The 18,761-nt window shown below is 39.8% G+C and overlaps 2 protein-coding genes across 2 annotated transcripts in view; both read right to left on the minus strand.

Moving 5' to 3' along the window:
- Positions 1–2,036: 2,036 nt before the first annotated feature.
- On the minus strand, positions 2,037–14,025 carry LOC131257605 (putative disease resistance protein At1g50180). Its single transcript, XM_058258387.1, has 3 exons — positions 12,162–14,025; positions 4,697–4,966; positions 2,037–2,572 (listed from the first exon to the last, which is right to left on the minus strand). Exons 1-2 carry the CDS (start codon positions 14,023–14,025, stop codon positions 4,725–4,727), a joined length of 2,106 nt encoding a protein of 701 aa, XP_058114370.1. The 3' UTR covers positions 2,037–2,572; positions 4,697–4,724.
- The window catches only part of LOC131257741 (putative disease resistance protein At1g50180), a 66,560-nt gene continuing 49,835 nt past the window's right edge, over positions 2,037–18,761 (minus strand). Inside the window, exon 4 of the transcript XR_009177613.1 lies at positions 2,037–2,261. The gene's annotated coding sequence lies outside the window, so the exon portion shown is untranslated. The remainder of the gene's footprint in view (positions 2,262–18,761) is intronic.

Genomic DNA, 18,761 nt, shown 5'->3' on the forward strand with positions numbered 1-18,761 from the left:
TTAAATCAAAATGCATAAAAGGTTGCAAATGTCTGCTATATATGCACATGCATCAAAGACATGTAAGAGATCCAAGCCACCCATCAGGCATGCACTGCATGAATGTTATCTAATAAAATGACTTGGATTGACTTTCCAAGCAAAATTGAATGGGGAATCCTGAGTCTGAGTCGCATCAGATTTGTCCAAGTGTTAAAATCATGCATTCCTCTTAACATGCATTGTCAATCATATCACGACAAAGGAGAGCTAAAAGGACTTGCTTGGCCCTGAGGTTTTTCTTTCTCGCACACTGTTAGATCTAGGCCTTTCATACTTATATAGCTATGCCCAAAAGACCAGCCCCTAAATAGGTGGATTAGAAATGTTGTGGAGAGTTATAGGAAGTACTATACTATGCTCTTGGCTCAAGCTTTGTTATTTGGTCTTTCAAGCTGTAGATATGATGGCTCTAATCAGGACGCGTCCACATACCACTAAAAAAGAAGAAAAAAATCCCCCCCAAATTGGAGAAATCGTGACCCAAATGGAACACACGCCAAAATTTCAATGTAAAAAAGGCTAAACATTCCATGTCATGGGATCTTTCAATATGGGGGACTTTTAGGCACATGGGCGATTAGTAGGGAGGCTCACCACAGACGGTCTAGATCTTTGAGCCAAGATTGGACCCGTCCTACATATGGGAGCTCCAACTTATAATAGTTTTTTTAGGGTGATAATCGATTTTTATTTAAAATTTTGCTAATCGATTTTTATTTAAAATTTTGCTAAAACCCAATTGGGTTATTGGTGTAAGTGGTTGCCCAAGAGGAGTTCTCTCACTAATACCCTAAAAGTTGACTTTTGAGAGGGATAGTCAATCAAGTTGTACCCTACCTGAAGGAAGGTTCAGATGCATGACTCTTTCTAGTATAATTATTATCAATGGCCTTGCTCAGATTGTTAGACTCATTGGATCAGAGTAGTCTTTTTTCTTTTTTCTTTTTCTTTTTATGAGAGAGGACAATCAAATATTAGGGCTGAAAGTCGGGCAGGTTGGGTCAGGTTGGTGCTCAACCCTAACCCAACCCAAGGTTCCTATACTCAACCCTAACCCAACCCAACCCAATCTCGGGTTGGGAATTCTCAACCCAAGCCCAACCCAAGCGGGCTCAGTCGGGTTGATCGGGTTGGTCGGGTGTATACGTGCTAATATTTTTGTTATTACATTAGTTTATTATATTTTAATATAAGACTTATTTTTTGTATCTATGATTTTATTAATTATATATGTGATTATTTATCATAAAGAATTTCATTTTTTTTTCTTAAAAAAAAAAAAAAAAACTAAAATATAGGACAACTACTCCCTTAAAAGTCATGTAGCATAGCATGCAATCTATTTAGGAGAGAGAAATCCGGCATATCTTATTAGCTTGAGTACTCGAAAATGACATGGACAAGTGAGACCCGACATCACTAGTGTGCCTTCGACACAAACGATCAACACTCAATTATAATTTATAAATAACTAATATATTGATCGGGTTCAGGTTGGGTTGGGTCGGGCAACCTGAGACCTCAACCCGAGACCAACCCAAGTTTTATCGGGTTGGTGTTTTTATAGCCCAAGCTTGAGATTGGACCCGATATATCCTGCCCGAGCCCAACCCAATGTCGGGTCGGTCACGGGTCGGTGGGGTTGAACCCGCTCAACTTTCAGCCCTATCAAATATGGCCTTGTATGATAGACAATGGTTATGCATTTTCTACAATAATAAATATAAATTGTCCCTTTCCTTGTGGGCCTGGCATGATGGATGGTCTAGAGGATGATGGAACTTTTCTCGTATGATAGATATGGTTTGCCTATTTCCTATGCAGTGATTAGATGGTTTGGATCACTATTTCAGAGCAATGGAGCGCATAGTTCAGTGATCCAAACTATTGAAAGGATTGGCTCAATCTGGATGCATGCTAGAACTCACCAATGCTTCAAGTCTTTGAGACGTGTAATCCCTAAAGCAGAAAAATAGCGGAAGCCCTCCCAGACCTACATTAAAGATATTGCTTCTTATTTCAGTTTTCAACTAACATATTACAGGCAAACAATGCATACAGTGAAATAAGTCAAACACTAATGAGCAATTTCCCCAAATTAAAATGCAGAGCATGTAACGAATATTAGTGCATGGTTCCTTATTGAAAGATCTCAAACAAAAAGTACATGAACCCTTGAGTTACAAATACAAATGATCATCCAAACATCTCATTACTGTCTAGTCACCATTCCACCATTCTTCACTTTGTCTCGTCACATAGTATATGCAGGTCACTGCAATCTCTGTTGTCAGAAAAATGCCTGGAAAATGAAATTTATGATTAGAACCTAAAAGTTATATGTTAGAATAATAATTGATAAAACAGGAAGTATAGGCTTCAAATGCATTCAGTCCAAGTATCTTGATGCATGAAGCAAGTGGGGCTAGTAGTTCTGAAATCCAAACTTTGATTTAATACACTATGCCATAAACGAAAGATGCTCCAAAAATCTTACTCAAAGCTCCTGTCTAACCTCTCGATGGTTGCCCTACAAAAGACGTGAAAATAATACATCAATTGCCCAGGAAAAGAGATTGTGGAAGATTGGATGGCAAGGAACTTGCAATTAGATTTACTTGGTCATAACAAATAGAGAATTTTTAGGTTGCAGGAATATTACAGACACAAACACAGTTCAAGCTTAAAATGTGCAATTAGTATACTCATCCAATATGGGCTTCAAAGAATGGATAGAATGCAAACAAATTCAAATGCATTAGCTCCTCAATGAGTTCTCTGTATAAAACAAAAATTACACTACTGCAATTGAACACTATACATGTTGCAACACCAACTATCATATGGTACTACTAAACTACTAAAAAAATCTTATCAAGTTAACATAAAACAGAGGCTAAGCCCACACGCATGTGGAATTATGACCATCCACATGCGGCCACACATGCTAATATGGAACATGTGTTTGAGAACCCAATTTTCCGTTAGATGAGCCTCGCACAATAATCAAGTTTATTGCTCTTGAAGTTGGGCACAATATACAAAAAGGAAAAAGGAAAGGCTAATACAGCTCTTTCAAACATCCATTTGTTTCGTACAGTGGTCCACTTGAGGAAGGAAACGCTTGATTATTAAGCCAAAAGTTCTAAAAAGTGTGGCCCACTTAATAGAAAGCTTTTATCTCATAACCTTATGCTACATTGGTTGGGCAATGCTTCACACACATGTTAGCAAAACCTACCCACAACTTATGCTTGGTCCAAGAATCAGGTCGGATGCGAATAATGAGAGCCAATACTATGCAAATGCAATGGACAGTTAGCATTTAACATATGGTGCATCAGATGAGCAGACAGCCTGAATCTTGTGTAAGGGAAGCTAAATAGTGACACTCTCTTGATGAGCAGCTTGGTTATGTTTATGTGTAAACTCTCTCATCAATCGTTGGTTGCAGTGGGTACTACACAACTGGGGTGATGAGGCTGGTGTGAAGATCTTTAAGAGATGTAAGGATGCCATAGATGCAGAAGAGTGGTATGGTTATCATAGTCGACATTATCATAGGCGTTGATGATCTGCATGAGTTTGAACATATGAGGTTAGCAACGGACATGATAATGCTGGCTAAGACAGGAGGAAAAAAGGAGTGGAGGAGACTCTTATCTGATGCTGGATTCAATCAATGCAAGATAACCCCCATCAAAGCCCTCCAATCTGTAATCGAAGCACGTCCTTAATCACCTCGTAGGTGCACGTACCAACTTGTCCATGACATCCGAATGACTGGAGTGAGTCTTGCCATGTGCACGGCTCATCTGTCCACTACATGTGCCAGGTTGGCACGTGTCAAGTAACATAGAAGTGCAAACACAGTAATAAAATGTAGTGTGTTCTGTTTTTGCCAAGACGGGGGCTGTATGATCATAGCCTTTTTTTAAAAATTATTAATTAAAGGTGTGAGCAGGCCACCTATACTATTATTAATTCCAAGAACGGACTGTACATTTTTTCGAGCAGGCTCCAAAAAAAAAAAAAAAAAATCAATGGGGCCTCGCCCATCGTAGGAAGGAAACAAATACAAAATCCATTCATCTGAAAAAATACCAAATGTAGACAGCAAGCTATGTGACAGTATGGATCCCCAAAACACCAAAGCAAAAAATGTGAGCTTACTACGCACTGCATCGCCACCGACCGGCCTCTCTGCCACTGAAAATCTAGAGAGTACAAATTAAATCTCTGGTTAAAGCCTAAAAATGATGTGCACTTATTCATAGTAAAGTGACTCATCAACAAAATAGAAATACGTAAATGCAAAAAACTGTAATGATGCACTCATTCAAAAAATGGTCTTGGTTGAAGCATTTTTTCAAACTAGTAGCGTGCAGATTTGTATATAAAGAAATAATTAAACAGCATTCCAAAATTATAATAAAATACTTAATTTGCCCTACAAACTATGAAAGGAATGGAGAAACCAGCAATAGATTTTCATAGCAAGAATTTAAAGTGTTTAAAAGAATAAATTTCTCAAAGTATATAACTAGAATTTAAAATTCTTGAGACTATATGCTTTGCTTAGTTACTAACTTGAAGTATGGATTAAAAGGTAAATAAAAATGAAGAGTGAAACAAGTATCACCTATGTATGTACCTCTCATAATGATAGAAAGTCCGACTGCTTAGCTTCCAATCCTGTATGAATCGTGTATGTCGATGGAGGGTATGTGCCGGATCTTATACCAATCCTCACGTCTGTCTTCTTCAACCCTTGCTTTGAATTCAGCAGGCATCGACCACAACTCCAATTTCTTGAGGGTAGTCACATGTTGCAGTCCTTCTGGAAGCTTCTTCAATTGCTTGCAGTCATGGATCCGTAAATGTAAAAGACTTGGCATAGCTCCTTCCTCCACTCTCCACTCCTCTAATTCATCTAAGTGTTCAAGATATAAGGATTCGAGCCGAGGAAACCCTTGTGCAGAGCAAGCCATATTCTTTCCCACATATGAACCATGCCGCAATTTGAGAATGCGAAGGCTCTTCAGCTTCTCCAACGTCGCCATTGGATCTTCCTTTAACCTGGAGCTTCCCAAGGTGAGTTTGGTGAGGTATGTTGGAAATTCAGGTAACGTCTCTAACTCGCCTCGCAAATACAACTTACTTAACTTGAGAAGATGTGAAAGATTAGGTAACGACAAAGGTAACTCTCTGTCTTCAGTGCCACGTGTCGGTACTAACTTCCACACCAGCAGCAGACGATGGAGGCAGTTCAGATTGACAATCGCCTTACAGAATAACTCAGCGTCAGCTCCAGTTTTGATAGATATTTTTAAATTTCTAAGATTGGTGAGCTTTCCCAAGCAACCCTCCATCCATTTGCCAGCCCATACTCCAGATAGAGTCTGGAGGTTACTTATCAGGTCGAGCCTCGGATGCCCTCTTATCACTCCCCAATACGGAAGCATCGGTCTTAATCCAGACGCTTGTTTGTACTCGCCCAATTGAAGATGTCTTAACTGATGCATCTTCCCAATTGTCTCCGGTACTCCAAAATTAGTATTGGATCGTACAAATAGAGTTTGTAAATTGATAAGATTGCCTATCGATGATGGGAGGGTTTTTATAACAGTTTTAGTGAACTGGAGATATCTCAAATGGATTAGTTCACCTATTTGCTTCGGTAGCTCTGTTATTACTACACGGTTTAGATATAGCACCCTAAGCAACTTAAAGCCTTGGAATAGAAACTTGCTTTCTTCCTTTCCAAGCCATGTGCCAAGCCATCGACTGCGTCGGTTGTAGATGATCGACATAGAACGAAGGTGCGGAGTGGAAGCCATGTGTCGCCTTTTGAAGGCATGTGTAGCTGGTAAATACACGAAAATAAGTAATTATTACTTACTCCAACCATTTGAAACTCGTCCGGAATTACGTTTCGAAGAGCAGTCCATACAATACCTGTTATTAGTGATTTAAATACATAGGCCCCACCATGATATATGTGAGTTATCCACACTATCCATACTTTTAAAAAATACATTTTAAGGTATGAACCCAAAAATAAGGAAAATCAAAAGCTCAAGTGGACCACACCTTAGGGAACAATGATCATGAAGATGTCTATGGTTGAAAGTTGTTTTCTCCCTAGGGCCCACATTGATGTTTATTTGTCATCCAACCTGTTCATAAGGTCACACAGTTATGGATAAAGGGGAAATAAAAATATCAGTTTGATCCAAAACTTTTGGAGTCCTCAAGAAGCTTTCAATGGTAGGAGTTCAATTCCCATTGTTTCCTGTGTTGTGGTCCACTTGATCTTTGGATCTACTCATTTTTTGGGTCATGGCCTAAAATGATTTGGCTAAAGGGTTGGACAGCGTGGATAAGCCACATACATCATGTTGAGCCCTACGATTTAACATTTTTCTCCTGGGAGTGCTATAAATGAAAGGTGGCGGTCAACATCACCTTAGAAATCCAGTAAAAAATGAGTGCGGATCCTCTGCCTCCCGGAGGCAGGGACTCCCTGCCTCCAGCGTTTTCATTGGTCAACGTCACTGTAAGTGTCATGTCATTAATTTTTTAAATATATTAAAAATAGTACATTTAATAAGAACTATAATGGAGACGTTAAACGGAAGCAGTTTGCCCACTGGGTACCTAAATACGGTAAACGTAACGAGTAAAGTCTGTGACCCCACCGTTATTGTCATCCGTGCATTGTATCAACTCCATCCATCTCTTTTATCATATAATTTTAGGGTTTTACAATAAAAATTAATCATACCCACAGATCAAGTGGACCACACCACCTGAAACAGTACGAATTGAATTCTACTGTTGAAAAGTTTTTGGGGCCCATAGAAGTTTTATATCAAGATGATATTTGTTTTTTTCATTCATCCATGTCTTTGTGATCTTTTGAACAGTTTGGATGAAAAATAAAAATCATTAGGGGCTTAAAAACACTTCAATGGTGAAAATCAATACTTCCACTATTCCTTTGGTATGGTCTACTTGGGCTTTTGATATACTTCAGTTTTGGGCTCAACTCCTAAAATGATCTGAAAATATGGATGGACAGCATGGATAAACCACATGAATTCACAATGGGTCAAATAGAGTTTACTCAGTACGATAAGACTCGGTACGCAAACCAATTTCATGTCTTAGAGCGGATTTCCTGCCAAAGCCTTTTGCAGTAAGATCCTGCACAAGGATTCCAGATGGGCCCACTGCGACGTTTGTGATAAATTCAACCTGTTCTTCCATTTTTAGATATCATTTTAGGACATCATACCAAAACTAATGAATATACAAAACTCAAATGGGCCATACGAGAGGAAACAGTGGGGATTTAGTGTCCACCGTCGAAATATTTATATGGCCACAAAAGTTTTGCATCGGTAATATTTTGGTGTTTTCACTTCATCCTAGTCAAAATGATCTTATAAACAGTTTGGATGGCATATAAACATCAAGAGGCCCATGAAGGTTTCAACGGTAGGAATTTCTTTCTCTATTGTTTCATCTTGTATGGCCCAATTGAGTTTTTTATCATCCTAATTTTTTGTTACATGTCTTAAAATGAGCTCTAAAAATGGATGAATGGATTGAGATTTTTATAAACATCACGGTGGACCTCACCATACATCCAACGCTGGAACTTCATGCAAAAGGCTTTCCCTAGTGAATCCGCTTCCATGGTTTCCATTGGAAATGTATTGGCTACTCTCCCGCCACTTGGTGCTATGTGGGCCCACCATGATGTATGTGTTTCATCCATGCTGTCCATTTATTTTTCTAGATCATTTTATGGTCTAAGACTAAAAATGAGGTATAACCCAATCTCAAGTGGACCACATTACATGAAACAGTGTTGAATGAACGTTGACCATTAAAAACTTTTTGGGGACCATAAAAGCTTTGGATCAAGCTAATCTTTGATTTTTCCCTTCACCTGGGTCTTTATGACCAAACCAACAGATTGGATGTCAAATACACAGTACGGTGGGCCTTAGGAGGACTTTAATGATGGATATCCAATCACCATTGTTTGCCTGTGATATGGTCCATATGTAAAAATAGATTAACGGAATGGATGAAACACATACATCATGGTGGGGAAGTGATGTCACCCATTTATATGGGTCCCACTATGATGTATGTTTTGTATCCACACCGTCCATCCATTTGGAGAGATCATTTTAAGGCATGAGCCAAAGAATAAATCAAATGAACCCCATGAGAGAGTCTTTAGAATCGACTTTGTCTATACTTTGAATCATTACTTTGTCTCTTGAACCCATCATCACTTTGTTTAGTGAACATCACTTTCAGACAGCTATCTTTGTATTGTCCCGTCACTTTACTGATATAATAGCTTTATCTCATCGCACTCGCCACTTTGCGCCGCATCTTGTACACTTTGTTCTAGTGAACCTCGCCATTTGTAACCGAACCTCATCACTTTGTCATCGAACCGTTACTTTATATCGCAACCTCGTCCACTTGTCTATATACCCGCCACTTTATATACTCAGTCACTTTGTCTATCGAACCACATCACTTTGTTTAGTGAACCTCGTCACTATCTAATGAACCCCATCACTTTGTCAGACGCACCCGTCCACTTTATCTATCGAACCCCATCACTTTCAGACGCAACATCGCCACTTTGTCAATCGTATCAAATACTTTGTCTTTGTAACCTCGTCACTTTGTACTGCAACCTCATCACTTTGTCCAGTAACCCTACTTAACCTCATCACTTTGTCCAGTAACCCTACTTAACCCCATCACTTTGTCTAGTAAAACCTCATCACAAAGTGACGGGGTACTTCACAAAATGACAAGGTAAAGTAGACAAAGTGATGAAGTTGCAGCACAAAGTGACTGGGTACAGTAGACAAAGTAAAAATGTTGTAGTATAACGTGATGGGGTTCGGTAAACAAAGTGACAAGTATAGTAGACAAAGTGATGATGTTGCAGTATAAAGTGATGGGGTTTAGTAGATAAGGTGACGGGGTTACAGTATAAAGTGACGGGGTTCACTAGACAAAGTGACGAGGTTTGAATTCACTAGACAAAGTGATGAGACTATAGTACAAAGTGACGGGGTTCACTAGACAAAGTGACGAGGTTGTAGTACAAAGTGACGGGGTTCAGTAGACAAAGTGACGGGTCACAGAGACAAAGTGACAGTGGCATGCAGAGACAAAGTGACGCGTGGTCAGTGACAACAGTACAAAGTGACGAGGTTCAGTAGACAAAGTGACGGGGTTGCAGTACAAAGTGACGGGGTACAGTAGACAAAGTGACGAGGTTGCAGTACAAAGTAACGAGGTTCAGTAGACCAAGTGATGATGTTGCAATATAAAGTGACGGGGTTCACTAGACAAAGTAACGAGATTACAGCACACAGTGACAGGGTACAGTAGACAAAGTGACAAGGTTGTAGCATAAAGTGACGGGGTACATTAGACAAAGTAATGATGTTGCAATACAAAGTGACGGAGTTTAGTAGATAAAGTGACGGGGCTGCAGTACAAAGTGACAGCGCTCAGTAGACAAAGTGAGAGGGTTGCAGTACAAAGTGACGAAGTTCACTAGACAAAGTGATGAGGTTGCAGTACAAAGTGACGAGGTTCATTAGACAAAGTGACGGGGTTGCAGTACAAAGTGATGGGGTTCAATAGACAAAGTGACGAAGTTTGGATTGGATTCAGTTGTAATAAATGGTGGGCGTGACTCTCTCCACTGTTTTCTGTGGTGTGATCCACTCGAGTTTTAGATCTGATTCATTCTTTGGCTCATGCCCTAAAATGATCTCTCCAAATCTATTTTTACTTGTAATTTTAGCGGTTGATCCCAAAAATGAGAGGGATATAAATCTCATATGGACCACACCACAGGAAAATAATGGTGATTGGATATCCATCATTAAAGTCCTCCTAAGGCCCACCATACTGTTTATGTGACATCCAATCTGTTGGTTTGGTTATAAAGACCCAGGTGAAGGGAAAAATCAAAGATCAGCTTGATCCAAAACTTTTATGGTCCCCAAAAAGTTTTTAATGGTCAACGTTCAATCAACACTATTTCATGTAATGTGGTCCACTTGAGATTGGGTTATACCTAATTTTTTGTCTCAGGCCATAAAATGATCTAGAAAAATAGATGGATGGCATGGATGAAACACACACATCATGGTGGGTCTACATAACACCAAGTGGCAGGGGAGTAGCCAATATGTTTCCAATAGAAACTGTGGACGCAGATTCACTGGGGAAAGCCTTTTGCATGAAGTTCCAGCGCTGGGATGTATAGTGGGGTCCACTGTGATGTTTATAAGAATTTCAATCCATTCATCTATTTTTATAGCTCATTTTAAGACATGTAACCAAAAATTAGGGTGATAAAAAACTCAACTGGGCTATACAAGATGAAAGAGTGGAGAAAGAAATTCCTACCGTTGAAACCTTCCTAGGCCTCTTGATGTTTATATGCCATCCAAACTATTTATAAGGTCATTTTTACTAGGATGAAGTGAAAACACCAAAATATTAGACTGATGCAAAACTTTTGTGGTCATATAAATATTTCAATGGTGGACACTAAATCCCCACTGTTTCCTCTCGTGTGGACCATTTGAGTTTTGTATATTCATTAGTTTTGGTATGATGTTCTAAAATGATATCTAAAAATGGATAAACGGGTTGGTTTATCACAAACGTTGCAGTGTGCCCATTCGGAATCCTTGCGCAGGATCTTACTACAAAAGGCTTTGGCAGGAAATCCCTATCTTACGTGAAATTGGATTGCGTACCGAGTATTATTGTACTAAGTAAACTTTATTGAGCCCACTGTGAATTCATGTGGTTTATCCATGCCGTTCATCCGTATTTTCAAATCATTTTAGGAGTTGAGCCCAAAACTGAAGTATATCAAAAGCTCAAGTAGACCATACCAAAGGAAACAGTGGAAGTATTGATTTTCACCATTGAAGTGTTTCTAAGCCCCCAATGATTTTTATTTTTCATCCAAACTGTTCATACCATCACAAAGACATGGATGAATGGAAAAAAACAAATATCATCTTGATATAAAACTTCCATGGGCCCCAAAAACTTTTCAACGGTAGAATTCAATCCACACTATTTGAGGTGGTGTGGTCCACTTGATCTTTGGATATGATTAATTTTTGTCGTAAAACCCTAAAATTAGATGATAAAAGAGATGGATGGAGTTGATACAATGCACGAATGATGGTGACTTTACCAGTACTCTTACCATACTGAGTTACTCAGCATGCAAACCGCTTCTGTTTAACGGAAGTGGATTGCGTGCTGAGTAACTCAGTACGATAAGCATACTGAGTAAACTCTGTGGGCCCCTGTGTCATTCATGAATTCTATCCACTCCATCCATCTCTTTTAACACATGATTTTAGGGATTTATCCTAAAAATGGAGTATATATAATCCTCAAATAGACCACACCACCAGAAAACTGTGTTAATTGAACATCTACCGTTGAAAAATTCTTAGGGATAGCAGAGGTTTTAAATCAAGATGATATTTGTGTTTTCCCTTCAATCATGTCCTTCTGATCTTATGAATAGGTTGAATGACAAATAAACATCACTGTGGGGGCCTTAGAAATTTTTCAACAGTTGAAATCAATACTTCCACTTTTTCCAGTGGTATGGCCCACTTGAGTTTCGTATATATATATCAATTTTGGGTTGAACCCATAAAATGATCTGGAAAAACGAATGTACGGTGTGGATAAACTACGTGCATTTGTAGTAGGCCCAACTGAGTTTACTCAGTATGATAAGGGCGTACTGAGTAACTCAGTACCAATCCGATTTCCCGTTTAACGTCTCCGTTATAGTTTTTATTAAATGTACTTTTTCTGATATATTTAAAAAACTAATGAGGTGGCACTTATAATGACGTTGACCAATGAAAACGCTGGAGGCAGGGAGTTCCTACCTCCCGGAGGCAGAGGATCCGCACTCGTAAAAAATATATAGGTAAATGATTATTACACATGTACCTTGAATTACCTCAATAATTAGAAAATCAAACAGGCCCTTGCAGAAATGTACTTACTTGGGTGAAGTTCGCCTCTGCTAATGATGTAAATTGCAAGCCGACGGGCTCTAGATGCTGCAGGAGTAGCATTGCCATTGTCATCTTGAACTTTGAGAAACTGAACTTCGAGAAACTTGCTTTCCTTTGCTTCTGATATGGACAGATCACGCAAAAGATCGTGGATGCGACAACTTTTGATACCCTTGCTTGAACTTCTTCTTGCCACTTGAACCATACTTCTCTGAACCAACTGCATCAGGTTATCTTCTCCAACCTCTTCCAATGTTAGTTCTCCTCTTTCTTTAAGAAACCCTTCTGCGGCCCACAGTTGAATCAATTCCTTGGCTTTGAACTCGTAGTCCTCTGGAAATTTGGCCAGGTAGAGAAAACAGGGTTTTAAGTCATAAGGCAGATCTTTATAGCTTAAAGATAATATGCTAGAGATTTGGACTTCGCTCTGGCCTAACTGCCAGCTGATGCTCTTGCATACATTCTCCCACTCGTTAAATAGTTTCTTTCCTGATAAGAGTCCTCCAACGACTGCAATCGCAAGAGGGAGACCATGGCATTTTTCAACAATCTCTCTTCCCAGCTTCTCTAAATCCTGCGGGCAACCACCATCTTGTCCTACGAATGTTTTTTTACAGAGCAAATCCCAGCTCTCTTCATTGGTTAGAAATCGAAGTTCATGGGGCTCTCTTTGTTGATCTGCATATGAAGCAAGGTCTTTGATTCGTGTGGTGAGCATGACCCTACTGCCATTTTTCACATCCGGAAATGCATCCTTCAAAGCATCCCATGCTTCCCTTTTCCATATATCATCCAAGACCACCAAGTATCTCTTGTCTATCAGATACCCGGAAATCTTGTCCCTCAGCTCAGCAATGTGCAATTTCTCTGCTGTATTGTCGGATACCACCATCCAATGTCTTACAAGGACCTGCAAAATATCTTTCACAGAAGGCTGTTGTGATATAGAAATCCATGCATGAGTATGGAAATGTTTCTTAACACTATCAGTGTTATAAACTTTCCTGGTAAGAGTGGTCTTACCCAGACCACCCATTCCCACTACAGAAACAACACAACGTCGCAGCTCTCCTTCATTAGTCAGCTGCGTTACCAATGCCTTTAAGTCATTATCAAAACCAACAAAATCTGGTTCTTGAACATAAGGAGAAGTGCGCCTCCATTCTTGGTGGCTTCGACCGGCATAGCTCGTCCCCGCTCCCTGCCCTATATTTTCAATTCCATATGTCGACCTACTTTGGGAGATCGCATGGATTTTAATCTTTAACCGTTCGATCTTCGAGCCCACCTCATGGCGAGCTATCAATTCATTGAAGATGCAAGCGTACCTTTTAATGCAGCCCACAAATCGAGTTCGCCTCAAGTTTGCTACCTTGAAGACTAAGGTGTCGATGACGTCCTCAGCATCGGCAGAGCTCGTCCCTGCTCCCTCGCCTATATTTTCAATTCCATATGTCAACCTGCTTTCGGAGATCTCACTGATTTTACCCTTTATCCGCTCGATCTTCCATCCCACCTGATGGCGAGCTAACAATTCATTGAAGATGCAAGCGTACCTTTTAATGCAGCCCACAAATCCAGTTCGCCTCAAGTTTGCTACCTTGAAGACAAAGGTGTCGATGACGTCCTCAGCATCATATGCAACATCTCTCACATCCCCCACCCAGCCCTTTACTCTTTCATCTCCTTCTTGTTTGGCGTCTGCGTCTTTCAAGAAACGTTTCATCCGCCCAAATTCGTCCTCGAGCCATTGGACTTGATCACCAACCCCATGTAATAAAATGGCTTCTCGAATGAGTGGGTCAGCGAGTTTTTGGAGAAGGAGTTCTACAACAGACTCAACAAGGGCCATCTTTCCTCACTCTTTTTTCTCTCACAAGAAAGAAATTCAGATAAAAGCTTTGTTTCTCTTCACTTCAAGTTGCAGGTCTCTTTATTTACAGAGGCCAACTTGACCGGTCACGAGACAAAACAATCATGGTTCGTTGCTACTCAATGGTTGACGTCGTTGTTTAGTTGATGAATCTGGACCGTCCATCCTGTGGACTTTACTGACGATGATCCTCCACAGTAACGCACATGTGAAATTTTAGAGAGTAAAAGATGCTGGCTTAATTCCCCAATGTCATCAATGATTGTACATGCGAGAGCTTGAATTTACTGCTGTTGATTGGAGATTAATACCGCTGGATCAAGGGCTAGAATTTGCCTGACTTTCGGGAGCGGATTGCCTACCGACGTAGTTTGGCATAGTGAGTAATCTCTCTAAGTCCATACGTGATGTATATATATTATCCACGCCATATCCATGCCTTTTACTAGCTTATTTTAGATAATGACCCTAAAATTGAAGCATATGTTGGAAATTATACAGATTAATATATTTCTGTATAATGCGGAAATTAAAAAATTGTAAAATATTCTGAGATCAGGACAGGCTGAAGCACGTATGAAATGCTGTCTTTAAAGCGTTATTTGCCCCTACCCAAGTGAGTTGAGTATGCTGATAGGTTACAGGCAAACCGCTTCTAGGATACGATGAGCCTGGTGTGAGTCTGCGTTCAGCAAACATGAAGGCCCACCAAATGAAACTCTTATACACTATCTGGCAGAATTACAATATAGAAAAAGTCTCAAAAGAGAAAGAAATAGAAGAAATTTCTTTTGATTTAGACCACTGCACTGGTCAGTTCTTCGGCCACTGGTTCAGATGAACCGTTTTAGACCACACCATTTGTTTGTTCTTCTAGCAAAGGTTCAACCCTTGCTGTCTTGCTGGAACCACTGGAATATTAGAGAGAAGTAGTGAGCTGTGTTTCAATTCATATAGGTCTGCGGGAGTGGGTTGAGAGATGATTTGGAAACCCATCCAGACCCTCCTTTTATAAGCCATGATGGCTGGGGGTTATGGTCCAGGGAATTAGATCCCATGACCGTTTTCTAGCTGTTGGAGAAAACTAGCCGTTTTATGGCCGTTTTCTGACTGTTGTGCATAGGCCATTAAGTTCTTTGTTGCATCTTATTTAAGTATTTTGCATTTGCACTTTCTAGCTGTTGGGCTAGCCATGCGGCGATTCTGGTGGACCCTGCACTAATTGCACAGCTGTTACAGATCTGCTGCAACAGCTCTATTTTCCAGCCCTCTATATATTCTGGAGGACTCTCATTCAATCCTCTAGTCTCCCCTTCATCTAGTCATCCGCCTTAGTCACTTAGTCTCACCGCGACTCGCGCTCCAGTTCGCTCAAGGTCGCAAAGGAGCGGCCCTCTGCGACACGATGCGGACGTGCGAAATGCGCCACTAGCGCCTCTATAGCCACACTGCCTCACATGCCCACGCCTTCGCACCGAGCCCGTGCCCGAGTCCGAGACCAAGACCGAGCCCGTGCCCGAGCGCAGGTGTTCCAGTGTTACGCACTAAAACACGCAAGGCAGGTGAGTAAATATTATAATACTCCACTGTTTTCATTTAAACCATTTTTTCTTTTCTTTCCTTTCCCATGTGGGACTATTCGTAAAAACCCACAAAACGGTATTTTTCAAAACAAAAAATAATATATCATATATTATTTTTTATTATTAAAATATATTTTATTAAAATCAATATTTTTGCAATAGCATATCCCTAGTTAAAGTGAACCATTCTACAGAAATAATGACCATCTGCCGTTGAAACCTTCCAGGGTCCACAGCTATATTTACATGCCATCCAACTTGTTCCATGGGTTACAGAGACGTGGATGAAGGGAAAAAACAAATATCAATGGTACACATTTAATTCCCACTGTTTATGCTATTGTGGTCTACTTCTAGCCTTGGATATGCTTTGATTTTGAGTCCGTACTACAGAAATAATGACCATCTGCCGTTGAAACCTTCCAGGGTCCACAGCTATATTTACATGCCATCCAACTTGTTCCATGGGTTACAGAGACGTGGATGAAGGGAAAAAACAAATATCAATGGTACACATTTAATTCCCACTGAATGATGCGCTTACTCTTATAAAATGAAACCTGATGCAAAGTTTTGTGAGTGGATTAAGTGGCAGCCGGGATCTGACTGTTGGGCTCACCTTGATGATGTGTCTCCATCCATTTTTCCAGCTCATTTTAGCTCATGGCCTATGAATTTAATAAGATCAAAATCTCATGTAGACAACACCATAAGAAACAGTGATGACTGAATGCCCACTGTTATAAACTTTTCAGGTCTTATCATAAGCAGATCTGTAATGTTTTTTCCATCCAACGCCGTTAACCATATCTGGATGAAGGTAAAATACAAGCACCAGCTTGATCCAAAACTTTTGTGATATACAAAAAGCTTTATTTTTTCGCACGCACACACACCCACACGCATTCGATTTTCACCATAGGTGCTTAAACCCTTTACCTAGTGTTGATTTGAGTCTATAGAAAACTTCTAACGGGAAGGGGGACGCGGATTTCCGCATTTGGCAGGAAGTTCATGATCAAGGATGGCCCCCATCGAGATGTTTTTTTGTAAAATCCAATCTGTTCATCTGTTTTGAGAACTTATTTTAGGACGTGAGATGAAAACAATAGGTGTATCTAACACTCAAGTAGGCGACACGGGAGGAAAAAGTGGGAATTCAATAAGCACCGTTGAAGCATTCTTATGGCTATAAAAGTTCTGTATCAAACTATATTTTGGTTGTTTTCACTTCATCCCATTTGAATTGGCTTTATAAACGGGTTGAGTAGCAGGTAAACTTTAAGGTGGAGCCAACAAGGTTTCAAGAGTGGAAATTTCTTTTCTCAATTTTCGTATGACCCACTTGAGTTTTGTATCCTCTTCATTTTTTTGTCTCACGTCCTAAAATGAACTAGCAAAACGGATTTACGGATTAAATTTCTCACATACGTTGCAGTTGGCCTCAGCCAACACCATTGCACGTAAACTTGATGCAGAAGGCTTCTGCAAGAAATCCGTATCCTTTTTGTTTTACGTTTTTTTTTTTTTCAGTGGCATGATCCAGCCCATATTTGTGTTTGCTTAATTTTTCGTATAGCAACATAAAATAATGATACGAGAAAATGAATGGACAATGTGAATATAAAAGGCATTAGCCCATGGTTAGGGTAGCACCTAATCAGCTTCCAAAGGTTTTGGCCCCAAATGCTTTCGCACCGACTCGGTGCAAAGGCACACGCGTTTTGGATCTTTCCACGTGCTTTCTTTGCGACCGAGCAAAAGGTGAGAAGACAGGCGTGATGCCTTTTTCTTTTCGTCTGGTTTTTTTTTTTCCCTTAATGTAGCATGAGCACCCAATCTAGGTAGAACTAATTAAGATCTTTGGCCCCAAGGTAATGTATGTATTTCATCCACTCCGTTCACTCATTTTTTTCAGGATTATTTTATATAGTGAATCAAAAAATTAGATAGATCCAAATCTTACATGGACCACACAATCAAAAAAAAAATAGTGATTGATTGTCCATAATTAAAAAAATTCATTGGGGAATACAAAAGTTTTGGGGAATATATATATTGCTTTTGTCCAAATTTGTGTGACTTAATCTAAATGTTGGACGGAAAACAAACATTACAGTGTATCCTAAGAAGTTTTTAATGATGGTTGTTTAGTGTCCATTGTTTTTTTATGGTATGGTCTTTAGACTTTGATTTACTTCATTTTTGGTATTTTCCTATAAAACGATCTGAAAAATTTGATGGACGGCATGGATATACAAAACATGTATCAAGGTGGGCCCGCGGTCAAGGAAATATCCCATAGCATGTTACACGAGAGAACACTCTCATTAGGCTATGTATTTAATTAATCCGCGGATGGGTGACGGGTCCTCCGCTCTCATTAACTTTTTCTCTTTCTTTTTTGTTTCAAGAGGTGACGCGTCCTCCATACCCATTAGCTTTTTCTTTTTCATTTTTGTTTTTAGAAAATTTTCTTGGTCGCCGCCTAACTTTTAGGCTATGTACGAAAAACTCCCTATTTTAAAATAATTTTGAAAACCCACCCATAGTTTATGCTATTACTCGCTATTATTTTATCTTATATTTACCAAGACCTCAAGTGTTGAAACGAGGTAACTCCGCTCAGTCTGCCAGTTGAGCTATGGATCTAGGTGTGCTCACTGTTGTTTACCTATACCAACGGTATATTGTATTTTGAAATTGACAAAACTACCCTTGCTTTACCACACTTGCAATCTCCCTTCACTAGATGGATTAACATTAGGGCCGAAAGTCGAGCGGGTTCAACCTGACCGATCCTTGACTGAGTCAACATTGGGTAAGGCTCGGGCACGATATATCAGGTTTGGTCTTGAGCTTGGGTTGTACAAACACCAATCTGATAAAACTTGGGTCCAACCCGAGTTGAGGTCTCGAGGTGCCCAACCCAACCTGAACCAGATCGATACATAAATTATATGGTATAATTGAGTATGGATCGCCTGTGTTGAAGGCACAAGAAATTTCATTGCCGTTGGGTTTTATTGGTCCGCATCATTTTTGATGACTCAAGCTAGCAAGATACACCGGATTTCTCTCTCTCAAATAAATTGTGTACTACACAATATGACTTTTAAAGGAGTAGTTGTC

The sequence above is a fragment of the Magnolia sinica genome, chromosome 10, assembly GCF_029962835.1.
Source record: "Magnolia sinica isolate HGM2019 chromosome 10, MsV1, whole genome shotgun sequence".
Lineage (NCBI taxonomy): Eukaryota > Viridiplantae > Streptophyta > Magnoliopsida > Magnoliales > Magnoliaceae > Magnolia > Magnolia sinica.